The 14,421-nt window shown below is 39.8% G+C and overlaps 1 protein-coding gene across 1 annotated transcript; it reads left to right on the plus strand.

The window, feature by feature from the left end:
* Positions 1-835: 835 nt before the first annotated feature.
* On the plus strand, positions 836-14,368 carry grnb (granulin b). The gene is made up of 17 exons (XM_026351406.1): positions 836-971; positions 1,214-1,265; positions 2,103-2,243; positions 2,954-3,094; positions 3,268-3,381; positions 4,134-4,275; positions 4,424-4,542; positions 4,643-4,772; positions 4,893-4,984; positions 5,900-6,050; positions 6,264-6,361; positions 7,488-7,721; positions 7,895-8,131; positions 10,403-10,666; positions 10,771-11,004; positions 11,522-11,773; positions 12,025-14,368. The coding sequence occupies exons 2-17, from the start codon at positions 1,260-1,262 to the stop codon at positions 12,169-12,171; spliced, it is 2,502 nt and encodes an 833-aa protein (XP_026207191.1). The 5' UTR covers positions 836-971; positions 1,214-1,259; the 3' UTR covers positions 12,172-14,368.
* The last annotated feature ends 53 nt before the right edge of the window (positions 14,369-14,421 follow it).

Below are 14,421 nucleotides of genomic sequence, written 5' to 3' on the forward strand. Positions count from 1 at the left end.
CAAGCAAATCAATGAATGTTGTATAGCTACAACTATTAGTTGTGTTAGTGAGATTATTAACGATGGAAGACGTACTCAGATCTACTGTACTGTTGATTTGCTGTTTTAAACTTCAACTTCATGACATATTGTAGGCAAATATTATACTTTTACTCCACTCCATTTATTTGATTACCACTAGTTACCTTTAAAAATCAGATTGATATTAAAAAATACTATTAATCTCTTAATTATTTTAATATTCAGCAACATGATACTTGATATAATACTTCTTACGCCACCGTTGATATTAAACTTATCTCATTATTATATACTAACCCAATTATTTTATCTGATAATTTGATGCTGCAACATAACTAGTCAGATTAACTCAATTAGCTGCATTCAAGCTGTTACTTAAAAGTAAAAGTATAAAAGTATTGGCTCAAAAATGTCTAAATACTTAAGATATTAAAGGGTAAAGTGGACAGTTTAGTAGTTCAGTTATTGTAAGTCATGCGCTAATATTGTATTTTGTATTAATAAACAGCCAACAAAAAGCAATTAGTTGATTGTGAAATACTACAAACTGTGAGATAACTGTAGAGGAGTAAAAGTAAAAGTATTTGACCCTGAAATGTAGTAAAGTCAAAGTACAAAGTAGCAGAAAATCAAAATACTAAAGTAGTAATTGTACAAGTACAAGGCTTTAGCGAATTGTGTTACATGTGTGTTTGCATGTTCCCTGTTAATTAGATTTGATGATGACACTTGTTAATTAGTGATTTAGTGACGCTGCCCTCAGTTTCGGTGTAATGTCCCTTTAATCGAGCTGCACAGTCACATGCAGCCAGCGTCATGTGATTACATTCAGTTCTCTGTCAAAGAAAACAGCCTCAGGCAGTTCCCTCTGCTGCTGTCCGGATGGTTTGAAGCTGCTTTTAACACGACATATATGTGACAGTGTGGACTTCTAGTACTAAACCTACCAGGTGATAAAATATTCCCGTTTCCCACGGACTGAAAGTCAGTTAGCTTTATTGTTAGCCGCCTAGCTTGCTAAGCTAACGCTACGTTAGCTAGCTAGCTCGCTAATGTCAGAGACCGTTAGCTGGTAAAAGTTAGTTTCGTGTTGAGTCAGGTTTTTATTTACTTTTACTCGTTTACTGCTGTCTTTGTTTAAATGTCACCCAGTGTTTTGTGATGATTAATTGTGTTTCTGTTGTTTCTGTAGGTGTTAACAGGAGTATGCAGTAGTATCCACTTGAAGTCGGCCGTTAATGATGGTAAAGTACACGAAAACACTGACGGTACACAATTAAAGTACACGTTGAAGTACTTGTAGTAAATATTTACAGATACGGAATACGGATAGAGAAGCAACTGTGTTTACTTCACTGGGCCACATATTCCTGAACAGCTGTAGCAGGTTTAATAATAAAGAAATATATTTCCAACATACTGTGTTGTTAGCTAGGCTAGGTGAAACTGGTCAACAACAAACTAGCTAAGTTACAGGTGAAGTGTCAAATTAATAACTATTTAATTTGATAATTTACTTTATGTGATAATGAATGGACTGATCTTTAGATGCTAGATGAAAAACAACCACAGCACCTGATGTCAGACAGTTTATCTAAACAGTTTAGCTAAGTCTGGATGTGTTTAACATGGACCACAACACTTCACAAAAGTATTTGTGATGCTTTTATATACAGGACATTTACTTCTAACATGATACTTATACAGGGTTGAATGATTACTGTGATTTGAATACTTCTAACATCACTGATACCGACTTTTCTTGTTGTTATAGCCATAAAATGCAAAGGAAATGAGTGGTATATTCAACAGAGGGACATGAACTTTACAGAAAGTGTCTTTGGTGTCAGAATCAGTTTATCAGTGTGAATTCCTGCTGAACTCTATGTATTTACCTTTGTTATCTCTGTGGTTTCTCACAGTGATCGAGAAACCACAGAAACCAACGCGATAGACTTGAATATGTTCGGGATTTTTGTTTGATTTGGATCACATTTCATCACATTTCATCACATTTCATCACATTTCATCACATTTCATCACACCACAGTGTTCACAGTGCCTCTTCCTCTTGTGTTCAGACACTGCACATGGGGATCTTGTTTTTGGCCGTGCTGGGCCTGAGCACAGCGCTGGTCTGTCCTGATGGAGGCATGTGTGAGGACAAAAACACCTGCTGCAAAAACAGTGAGGGAGGATACGGATGCTGTCCACTGCCACGTGTGAGTCTCCTGTTAATTATTTGTCTGAGTGATGGGTGATTCATTTAAATGAAAATACCAGTGATAATCATTAATACATCTTACACTGCCCGTCCAAAGAAAAAGTCTCACACTCACTCAACCCCAGATCATAGCACTGCCCCCACAGGCTTGTGCTGTAGGCACCAAGCATGATGGGTGCATAACTTTATCTGCTGCTCTTTAAAAAAAAGTATTAGCAAGAAAATGTGAGCATTTTTATATATTGAAAATTAAATTACTCATTACTCAGCAGACTCGCATATAAATATATATATATATATATATATATATATATATATATATATTTATTTATTTATTTATTTATTTTTTTAATAGGGCTAATTTTATCTAATAAAAATTTCTGGCAGCATCAATTGGATAATCATTGGTGTAATAAAATGTTAGAAAACAAACTAAATTGTGCTCTGTTTGAATGAATACTTATGATTATTGTTGATTGATTAAATGTATAATTAGCTTTTAGAATATATTTTACTCATAACTATGTTTTATCATTGCTCACAATTACACTTTATGAATATTTGCTGAAAATATAATAAATCATGACAAACGTCTGGAGTTCAGCTTCACAGTACGGCTGTCACTGCACGTCATTTCTGCTGGTTTGTGTCTGCAGTGCTCCAGTAAGCCCTTGTTACTCACCATCCCTTGTTTTATTGCACCTATAGGCTGAGTGTTGTTCAGACCACCTACACTGCTGCTATGAGGGGACTCTGTGTGACCTGGTTCACAGAAAATGTGTTAATAAGACAGTTTCCCTTCCCTGGATGAGGCGACTTCCAGCCAAACATGTCCTACTTGTTCCTCAGGTAATGAAAACAAAGGGCTTTTTTCATATCTATGAATACTGTCAGGAACAATTTAGTACTTAACAACACTGAATACATTTATAACCCTGTCACTGACCTGTGTGGTGGTTTTTTTTTTTTTTTTTATTCTCCCATCGTTGATATGCGCTGACTGTGATGTGTGCTGCTTGCAGCTCAGCCGGAAAGTGAAGGCAGTCATTTGTCCGGACCAGAAGTCTGAGTGTCCGGATGGAACCACTTGCTGCCAGCTTCCTGACGGCTCCTGGGGCTGCTGTCCATTAGCAAATGTAATACACACGACCTCACAGACACACACACACACACACACACACACACACACACACACACACACACACACACACACACACACACACTCTCACACACACACACACACACACACACACACACACACACACACACACACACACAGAGTCAGCAGGCTCAACACAGACCCCAAGCTTTTCACACCAAGACACAAGCAGTGTTGCACGGCCTGCAGGTCAGCTTCTCCTGTTACTTGTATGTCTACTATGCTGCGTAATTATATATTTAGAGAAGTTCATTTGAATTAGAATTTTTAAGCACGTTGTTTTAGCATCCGATCATCGAATTTGCTGCAACAGTATGTGAGCTGATATTTATCATGCATACTATTCCTATATAAAAGCTGCTATTAAAATAATGGCACATTACTCCTGGAGATGTGGTTTGAGCAAAAGCAGCCAGTTGATAAAAAAACACAACGTGTAGTCTAATAAAACAGCTCATGTTTTTTATTTGATTTGGAAAAACTATTTTGCCTTTTGCCCTGCTTTCTCTGTTTTATGTGACTGTACACTGAATATTTTGGATTGTTGGGGGAAACAAACAATCTCAATACATTATCTTGGGCTTTGGCAAGTTACAGATGGACGTTGTCATTATTATTACTTTTTTGTTTTGTTTTATAAATAAGAATTTTTTTGTTCCCGTTCCAGCATTCACATCTGTGAATCTGTATTTTTCATGTCTTTGACTGAGTTGTGTCTTTTCTCTGCAGGCGGTGTGTTGCGAGGATAAGCGTCACTGTTGCCCAGAGGGAACAAAGTGTGATCTTGTTCACTCAAAGTGTGTTTCTGCTTCACTGGAGTCCTTCGCCATGATGGAGAAACTGTCTGCCCAAAAGAGGGAGAATGAGCCAGGTATGGAAATTCTTCAAACAAACCATAAAATGCAGTGGTCCTGTATTCATGTTGTATCTGGCAACATAATAATTCATCTGTCTTTCTACATTTAAATGCTGATGATACTGCACTAATAACTAACAACCATATTTCTGTGATTTCCAAGTTTCCGCAGCTTCTACCGTCGGTTCAGTGACGTGTCCTGGTGGGACAAGCAGCTGCCCAGATGGTTACACTTGTTGCCTGCTCACCGGTGGAGACTATGGCTGCTGCCCATTCCCAGAGGTCAGAATGATTTCAAGTCAAACCCATAAGCCATGATTCTGGCTCAGGGTTGCAGATTGTAAACTTATCATTAGCATCTTTTTTTTTTTAATGTGTGCAGGCCACATGCTGCAGCGACCACGTCCACTGCTGCCCTGGCGGCACAATATGTGACCTGGAGCACCAGGTCTGCAAGTCTGGAGAGACAAGTATACCACTGTCAAAGAAGATCCCATCCATTCCCAACGACAGTGAGCATTCTTCACAGCATCTTTCACGTCCATTTAGAAGACTTGAACTGTTTAGTGAAAGATTATTTACAGCTCAGTTTTAGAACTATATCATTACAATCCTATTTCTCTTCCTGTCAGTTCTTTGCCCAGACAAGAAATCACTGTGTCCTGATCAGACTACGTGCTGCAAGATGGTTAATGGCTCTTATGGCTGCTGTCCAATGCCAAATGTAAGTATCCTAAACTTACATGTAGTCAGCTTAGAAGAGGGAATCGAGTTCACACAAAATGTGCTTTGTGTTACTGACATCAGCTGACACTGTTAGACCCACTTACATTTGGGAGCAGTGAAGTTCAAACAAAAGAATGTTCTTGGTGTTGTTTTATTTAAAATGTGAAATTGTGAACAGTTGTGTTATTAAAATAGCACAGAAGTTACAAAGCTGAGAGAAAAGAAAAATTCACCAACACAATTTAATCCATAATTAAAATCATACTCTTTGAAACAAAACAGACATTTTTATTTCTGTATTTCTTACAATCAAAGTCATGAAAAAACATGTTGCTCTAAAAGGACCACATGGGGAAATTAACCAACATGACAAAAAAGACATAATAACATAACACAATTTGAGCATGATGACTAACGCTGAGTCATTTAATGTCGACAGTCAAAATGAATCATAATGAAAGAAAATCATGTGTGAAGAATTAGTCTTCACATCCAGTCACAACATGTTCAAAATTGTGAACTGATGTTTGTGGACACTCACAGCGTTGCCTGAAGTTCACTTTGGTTTGCAAAGTTTAGTCACCTCCACTTTTTTGGCCCTTTGAACACAAATGTCTGCACGCCGTTGACTGCTGTTTGGTGTTCTCTCTGGATTTACAGAGTGGTCTACCACAGGAACTCTGAAGCTCTTAGTAAATCATTGGGTTGTCTCTTGTATTTATTCTGTCGCAGGATTTATGATTTTTTTTATGTCTGAAGACTAAAAATTTGTTGCAAATAGTAGAAATTTTCTTTGTGTGTGGTTTGTCAGTCTGAGTTTCAGCTCGTGTGTGTGGACACATTACAGTAACATGAAGGTTGCGTGTTAAAGAGGACATTAACATTTACGTTTACTTACTTTATTTTCTTCCAGGCCGTCTGTTGTTTGGATCACATCCACTGCTGCCCTGCAGGCACACAGTGCGACCTGTCCCAAGGCACCTGTGTGTCATCTCAGGGAGAGACCACCATGGGCACCAAGATCCCCGCTGCTGTAATGGGGGCGGTGGTGCCACAGAGCAGAGGTGAGAATGGATCGTTTAAACCAGGCTGGTATTTTATGCAGTTTTCGCTCTGAATCGGCCGCCTGGGTCTAATTTTTGTCAGTTGAATTTGTGGCATGTCAGACATTATGATTCTGTCCCACGATGCAGTGTCCCAAATTTCAAATGATCCATTATAAATGTAGTGAGATTGTTTTAATCTTACGTGTCACTGATAATGTTTCTGTCTTGCAGTCCGTTCTGTTCCCTGTAATGACTCCGTGGCCTGTGCTGATGGAAACACCTGCTGTAAATCCACACAGGGAGATTGGGCCTGTTGTCCTTTACCCAAGGTACAAACACACTTCCATGTTTGAATCATGCAGACAGGCAGACGGTGTTTGACTCCGTCCAGCTGCACAGAGTTGCTTCACATGAGGCCAGATCTTTTGGGATCATGCTGCGCTTTTCCATTTAGCTGTCAGTGATCTTTATAAATGGTCTCTCTTCTGATAGGCTGTGCTCGAGGCTCAGTAATAACTTTGGTTTGTTGTTACACTGATTCGAACATGATGAAAATGATTCAGTATGATTAATGCATATGTTTCTTCAGTCAGTCCACTGATGGAGGACACATTGGAAGAGGGGGAAACACAAACATCATATTTCAACTGAACAAATTAGGTTAATAAATAATTAATACAGGTGCCAAAGTGTGTCCATCTGTGGCCAAATTACACATTTTGCTTAATGTTCTTTTAGGAAACAATAACTGCAATAAAAAGCACAGTTAGTTTTTATTTAATTTACGCTCTGTGAAGTATTTGTACTAAAAGGTTCTTAGAGGAAACTGGGAATTAAGGCAACATCTGGAAGACTAAGAAAACCTTAAAGTAAAATCATGCACCTGCTCGGCAAAGCTAACCCCATGTATGATGGTGTATCTCACCCAGGAGTGTTGGTACAGCACTGATGAACTAGCAGGATTCTACATTAAAGACCCATCAGAAAGAGACTTTACCTGTGACATCAAATGCAAAGTTCACAATGATCAAAAGTGACTTTATAGGGAAAAAGGATAAGAGTTTGATGAACAGTAGACAACATAAAGGTGGAAATACTGCCTTTCAGTACTGTGTGGTAGCCAGTGTCACAGACAAAAAAGAGAAAATGAATTCCATTAAACATCAGTATATTCTGGATGCAGAGACCCTGCAGTCAATCAAGAAAGTGAAAGTGAAAACAGACTGGCTTCTACAAGAACACAATGATCCAAAGAAAACCTCAACCTCTGCTGTGAAGCTTCTGGAGCAAATATATCAGAACTTGAGGCTGAAAACACACAAATCAACAACAGAAAGACTCTTAGCTGCTACATCGGGCTTGTAATCTGTGATATCTGATGTCAGACTTTTTTATGTCCTTTTACAAAAACATTGTTGAGCCTTACAGACGTCTGTCTGTTTCTCCTCCCTTTAGGCCGTGTGTTGTGAAGATCACCTGCACTGCTGTCCTCATGGTACCATTTGTAACCTGGCAGCCTCCACATGTGATGATCCCTCAGGAAATGCTGTGATACCCTGGCTTGACAAAGTGCCCACCTTCCCTTTGCTGGCCGATAACAGCAAGTGTGACCAGTCCACCTCGTGTCCTGGAACATCCACCTGCTGCAAGACGACAAGCGGAGCCTGGGCGTGCTGTCCTCTGCCTCAGGCAAGAAGCCATAATAACAATATAATAAAATGTAGATAAATGATCATCCGTCACAGTATTTCATCTCAATCCCATGAAAACAGGAGTCAGTAGAAACAGTGGGGTATTTAGCAGAGCTTGGTTTTGTGCTGGTGACCCACAATGACCCATTCTATGTTCTGTGGACCCCTCAGGCTGTTTGCTGTGACGACCACATCCACTGCTGTCCTCACGGCACAGTCTGCAACCTGGAGGCTGAAACTTGTGACAACCCGTCAGGTTTCTCGGCTCCTCTCCCGTGGCTCGCTAAAGTCCCGGCTCTGACCTCACAGCTTCAGGATGAGAAATGCGACCAGCAGACTTTGTGTCCAGGAGGAACCACCTGCTGTAAGAGAAACTCTGGACAGTGGGCCTGCTGTCCTTTACCTCAGGTCAGTTTGAGGGCTCTTTGGGTGTATGTGTTGGTCACTAGACACTGGTGTGTTTTGAAGCACAGATTGCTGAGGGTATGTTTGTTCTTGTTGCCTGTCAGCTGCAATAGAGCTCAGAAATGACATCAGTTATTTCAGGCATCTGTGGTTCCTGAAAAAGGAGTCGTAATGTTGGATGACTTACAGCTGGAGAAATGTCAAACCTTGAATTCACACGGGGAAACTGTTACACGCCCAAGTTGACAGCCAGATTAACCATAACACCACGAGCTGTAGCCGCATTATCTCTTATCATTACGCTGTGTTTTGTGCATATTAACGTCGTAGTCGTGTCTGCAGATACATAAATGTCTGTTTTCTTAAGACACAACTGCCAGTCGGCAGTTAATGACCACAGCTTTCACACTGTCGATGAGTGAAGCAGCCATCTTGGAGTTTGAAGTCAGTGTTAGTGTCCGACTTTCGTTCCAGTTGAAACTTCCAAGTGTGAACTGGGAAATTCACATTTCTCAATTCAAGTGCAACAAACCATTATTTGGTTCTCGCAAATGAATCTGCAACTATAGTTGTTTGTTTCTGATTTCTCACATGTGACATTTTCATCGTCATAAATGACACTAAACCAATGTTTGATAATGAAAATAATTCTTTGCCATCCTGTTAGTATTGATAGATGATTAAGTTATTATTAGACGTGCTTACGTTTTCTATCACAACACGATCTCTCAGGAACATGTTAAGTAGATTTCTTCAAATTTGGCACCAATTAATTGAAACAAACTTATTCGGACATGATTCCAAACAAACATGAATGTTTCTTAACAGATTTCTGGCCGTCGGCCTCTTAAACATCAGGATTTAATTATCCTGGTTTTATGTGAGTAAATTGAAACTGGATGAATTCACACCAAAAACAAGATTATGCTGATTATGTCAGTGTGTTGTACCAATAACTTTAAGAAGCTTAGCCAAATTATTTATATAACCATAGTTTCAGTGATATATGAAGCTCTCTGGATTTTTACAGCTCTGGTGAAATGGAAAACAACATTTTTGTTTTTTAACTTTTCCTGCTAGTTGGAAATACCAGTTTGGCTGCTTTGAAATTTCCCACTTTGTGAAAATGATCAACAAAACCAATCAGAGTGGTGACGTCACAACATCCATCAGCAGTTATACAGTCAGCTGTACAAAATAATAATAATTTTATAGAAATAATTTGGCTTTGCTTTTATCTGGTGATTAAAATAAATCTACAACTCCCACAGTAAAGGTTGGAATAATGTTTGAAAGTTTTAAAGTCAGATTAATGTGAGGTTTTCCTGTTTTTCCCTTTTTGCCAACTTTAAGAAGGTGTGAATCATCCTGCATTCACATCTCTCATGACTATTTTCCAAAAATACAGTGGCTAAGCCTGGTGGTTACAGTTGTATTTATGGCCGTTCATCATAAGAGACGGAGGGAAAAACATGATTTCTCAGAAACCAGGCTGGAATTTTTTAAATCTGATGGCCATAATATAAATCTCTTATAATTAAGTTTTCCTGACGACTGCACATAAAAGTAGTTTGTAGCCAGGGTCCCCTAACTTCACAACACGATTATAAAATGTGTTTTAATAATCAAATACAGACGGACATAGAAGACTGTGGAATAAAACTCTTGAGCAAGTTGATAAGGAGGTCGAAGACATTAGCAGCGTTGGGATTAGTCCATTAATCACGTTTTAAAGTAATCACAAAGATTAATAATCAGTTAGTTGTTTCAGTTCTTTTGCCAAGTCAAAAGGCTCTCAGATGTGATGAATAGGCAGCTGTTATTATTACGTGATGTGAAACAGAATATTCTTTAGGGGTTTTAAACTGTAGTCAGACGAAACACGGCATCTGAAGACTTCACCTTGAAGTATTGACATTTGTTATTGTTCTGTGATGTTTTAAAGTCTAGTAAATCCATAAAGTAAACAGCTATTTGATAAGGAGTATAATTCTTTGTTGCAGCTCCTTTACCGTATCGGTTTGTGTGTTAAGTCTTATTATGTATTCAAATATAACTCAGAGCACTGGAATAGAACCCTAATGATCTAAACAGGCCATGTTTTCTGGACAACAGAGAGCAGGAATACCTGCATAACACTGATTCAAATTTATGTTGGATGTTGGATGTTGTATGTCACGTTACATAAAACCTTTTGAATATGTGGAAAGACAATCTGTCATTTACAGGGATTTAAGTCGCTATTAAAGAGCCATTAAATCTTGTTCTTTCCAGGCCGTGTGCTGTAGCGATCACGAGCACTGCTGCCCCAAAGGCTACAAGTGTAATGTGGCTGAGCAGACTTGTGACAAGCCTGGAGAGCTGAGCCTGCCCTGGCTGCAGAAGGTACTGGCCCTGCAGAAAGAGCCCAACCGGGCCGTTTCCAGTCCAAGTCGGCCGGCCAAGAACATGTGTGACTCTCAGACCAGCTGTCCCAAAGATACGACCTGCTGCTTCATGGATGAGACCCACGAATGGGGCTGCTGCCCCCTGCCTAATGTAAGTGATTATTTCACAGCTCCACACTTTTAGAAAACAAATTAATGTGAATGTGGGAGAATTTGTGAACAGGACTGCTGCAGTGTTCCTGCTGTTGCTTCCAGGCTGTGTGCTGTAAAGATGGAAACCACTGCTGCCCCAGCAACCACACCTGTGAGCCTCACCACTCGTCCTGCTCAAAGGGGGCCCAGGTCATACCCTGGTTCAGCAAAGTGAGCGCTCTGACCGAGCCCGGCACCGTGACAGACGTTAAATGTGATGACAAGAGCAGCTGTGCTACAGGAACGACCTGCTGTAAACTGCCAAATGGAGAGTGGGGCTGCTGCCCTCTGGTCAAGGTTCGTACATCAGGGACTTCACATTTATGTTTCACAGTTAATTTGGCAAAGTTGTGGGGTCAATGACAGCGACGTTACTATTTCACAACACGTGTTAACATACTGTAGGTTTTAGTCTCTTTTACTGTCTTAGAAATGGTACTAAATCAACACACTGAAAACAGGTGAAGTAAAACTCTTGATGGGAGAAGTCAGAGAGCAGAAGGATAAAACACTATTTAAAATACACTTACTGGCCAAATAAAGCCCCCCTCCTCCAGTTTCCTAGTCTGAGTTATCATTAGGATCATTAGTATTGTTCTCAGGCTGATCTCTCTGCTGGGACTACCTTAGGAGACCCTACCAGGGGCCTCTACCCCTGAGACAGCTCCCAGCCTCTCAAACCCCTCCACCACATTAACGTAGCCACAAAGGGAATTAAGATGCACTGATGAAAGTTCAGATCAAATCACTGTCATAACAAATAAGAAATGAATATGATGTCAGATCACAGCTTGTTGCTCCGTCTCCTCTTCAGGCGGTTTGCTGTGCCGACCACGAGCACTGCTGTCCTCACGACTACACCTGCAACATGCAGACGGGAACATGCGAGAAGAAAAATCATGATGAGTTCGTCCACATCCTTCCGCAGAGTAAAGTGGTACGGTCTGAGCTGAGAGACGCAGACACGGCCGTACCGTGCGACAACAGTTTGAAGTTTCACTGCTCCGAGCGCGACACATGCTGTAAGATCTCAGCTTCAGAGTGGGCCTGCTGCCCCTCACCCCGGGTACGTTCACTCGTCGGTCTCCATCAGCATCGATACTGTACTGTACACATTTTCTTGAGGCAAACTTTGATTTAATAAGTGTCACCTCAGCTTCACTTTTTACAATAAGTGTGAATACTTCAGGAGAATCTGGGAAAAGAGACCGTCTGCAGTTTAGAAAAGCTTCATTTAGAAAGAGTTTCTGCTCTTGATGTCGACCACACACAGATCGAACTGCGCCTCAGTTTAACAGGTGTTTTTTCCTCCTCTAGGCCGTTTGCTGCTCAGACTCAAAGCACTGCTGTCCTGTAGGATACTCCTGTGACAAGAAGGCTGGAGGCTGCACCCTGAAAAGCCAGCTGACCTGGGACACTTTAGTTGGGGACAGAAAGAAAGACTTTGTCCCACGTGGACTTTAATCAGGTGCACTGATTTGCAGCTTGTGTTGTCTGTGGACAGTAAGGGCTTTTCCCACCTCCTGAATTTGTTTTTGCACTCCTGACTATTTTGGTGGTAGGTGTGAAGAGTTATTGGTGCAGGGCAGGAAAAGAATCATGCACGCTGCAGTCGTCTCTGAAGTCATCATCATGAAGTAGCAGCACTCCGGTAGGAGAGTCATGACAGCCTCTTGTTTGTTTAAATGTATTTTATTATTTTAGTGCATGGGAGTTTTTCCATGTTCTGCACCTGGTAGAAAATGATCCAACCGTGAGAAGAATCTTAAAGGATAATTCTGGGCTTATTTTCGTCACCAAATACCTTGAGATGAAAACCAGCAGCATAAGCGGAAAGCTTTAGAAATAACTATTGAATATATTAGACTGTGTATTTATAATAATTGTATTTCCACAAATCAGGCGTCATCCACCTGGCTCTTGAAAGACAAATAATAAGTTTGATTAGTGGAAGAAAATTTACAGCGTAGATAAGATAAATGTATTTATTTCCGTTGAAACTAAGAAATTCTCAGTACAGCTGAAAACTGGAGGCTGCAGTTACAAGCTGCCTGTAAATGAAAGTACAGCATAAAAGTCTAATGAACATTTACTAATAACAGATAACGTGGCAGTGCAGTTATACATACTGTTTTTCTTGTTTAATCACAAACTTTGTTCTTGGAAATATCCTTAAAAAGAACACATACCAGCTAAAGTCTTTGGAGATGAATTAGGAAGTTTTCAGGAAGTTAACCGGGAAATATATCGTCACCAATTATACTAATCGGGCAGCAAATTTCTGACTAACGTGTTTTTAATAGTAATCAGGCTTTGAATACACACACATTGTTTTTGTCGTCTCATTGGATTTGTTGACAGTAAAATAACACAGAACATCGTTAACTCTGTTGTTTTAGTGTTTTCTGGTTTGATTATATTTTAGCTTTTCTCTATTAAGAGAAACATGAATGTACCTTCTGCCTTATTTTGGGCAAAGTGTGATAAGATAAATGGGAACGAATTAGTTTCACATAAAGCAGTGATAGAAATGTAATTTACAGCTTCAACCGGAATGTTATTCACATTCACAACCGACCAAACAAATAGTTTGTGCCTTCTATCATTTCTTTGTTAGAGATGCCAGTGAGTCACAAGCAGAAGTCCAGTTTATTTCTTCAGTGAAAGAACAAATGTGTTTTCTTTGAACAGCAGAGTGTAGATTTCTCTAAACACGTCCAAGAAGTAAAAGTTCATCTAATGTTCAGAGGAAACATCCAGGTTTCACTTTATCAGCCCACAAAAAACACAGATGCTGAGACGATACCGGGTCCCATCATCTGGTTCTGACCTGAACATAACTTCTAGCAGGGAAATGGAAACTCTTATTCTTGTCTTGTTAATGTTGACTTCAGACCACGATCTCTGACTGTTGTTCCCTGACTGTGCAGATGCCAACGTTTATGTTGGAAGAGAAGAGTTGATAAAAATCTTAAAGTTAATACTCAGCAAAACACCGAGGGGGGATTATTGCCCCCGGGTTTGGGCTCTCAGGCACAGACAGGCTGCCCACCTGTGTTGGTGGATGTTGAAGGGAATTCTGCAGACATTGTTTATTCAGATAAAGCTTTTAGAAAAGTAATTTAATTGATGCTTAAAGACACAGGAGCTCAAATTTGTACGTTAAGAAAATCACGTGGAGATCAACAAGCATTCTAATCGTTTCCTATTATTCGATGTTGTTATAATTATTATTAGAACATTTCACTTCAGTCAGTGAATGTTATCGGCTCTGTGAGGGAGGATTTGTTGGATTTGTTTGATTTGTTGACTGTTTGCTACTGAATCTTCATCACCACCATCTTCCCTCCAACTTGTCTGTCTAGGTTTTTGTCACTTTCAGTGCATCTCTGAGTCTTGAAGTTCTTTTAAGATTGATGTGAGTGGTTCTTGTTACATTTCAAAGCATTTATAGGTCATTATAGGATAATTTAAATTTTATTATGCGTAGCTTTTTTGAATTCACGTCTGTCCAGGTTCATTTTCCACTTTGTGCTGTCACTGCTTCTTTTAGATTCTTGTCTTGTGTGTTTAGTTTCACATTTTCTGTAATTTTCATAGAAAAAGATTTTACCTTCGTGGTGACGGTGAAGACTGGACTGAAATAAAGTGGTTAAAAATATCGGTTCTGGTCGTTGTGATAATTAGATCCACTGATGTCATCCGTGAGGTTTA

This window comes from Anabas testudineus, chromosome 19, assembly GCF_900324465.2.
Source record: "Anabas testudineus chromosome 19, fAnaTes1.2, whole genome shotgun sequence".
In the NCBI taxonomy this organism is placed as follows: Eukaryota; Metazoa; Chordata; class Actinopteri; order Anabantiformes; family Anabantidae; genus Anabas; species Anabas testudineus.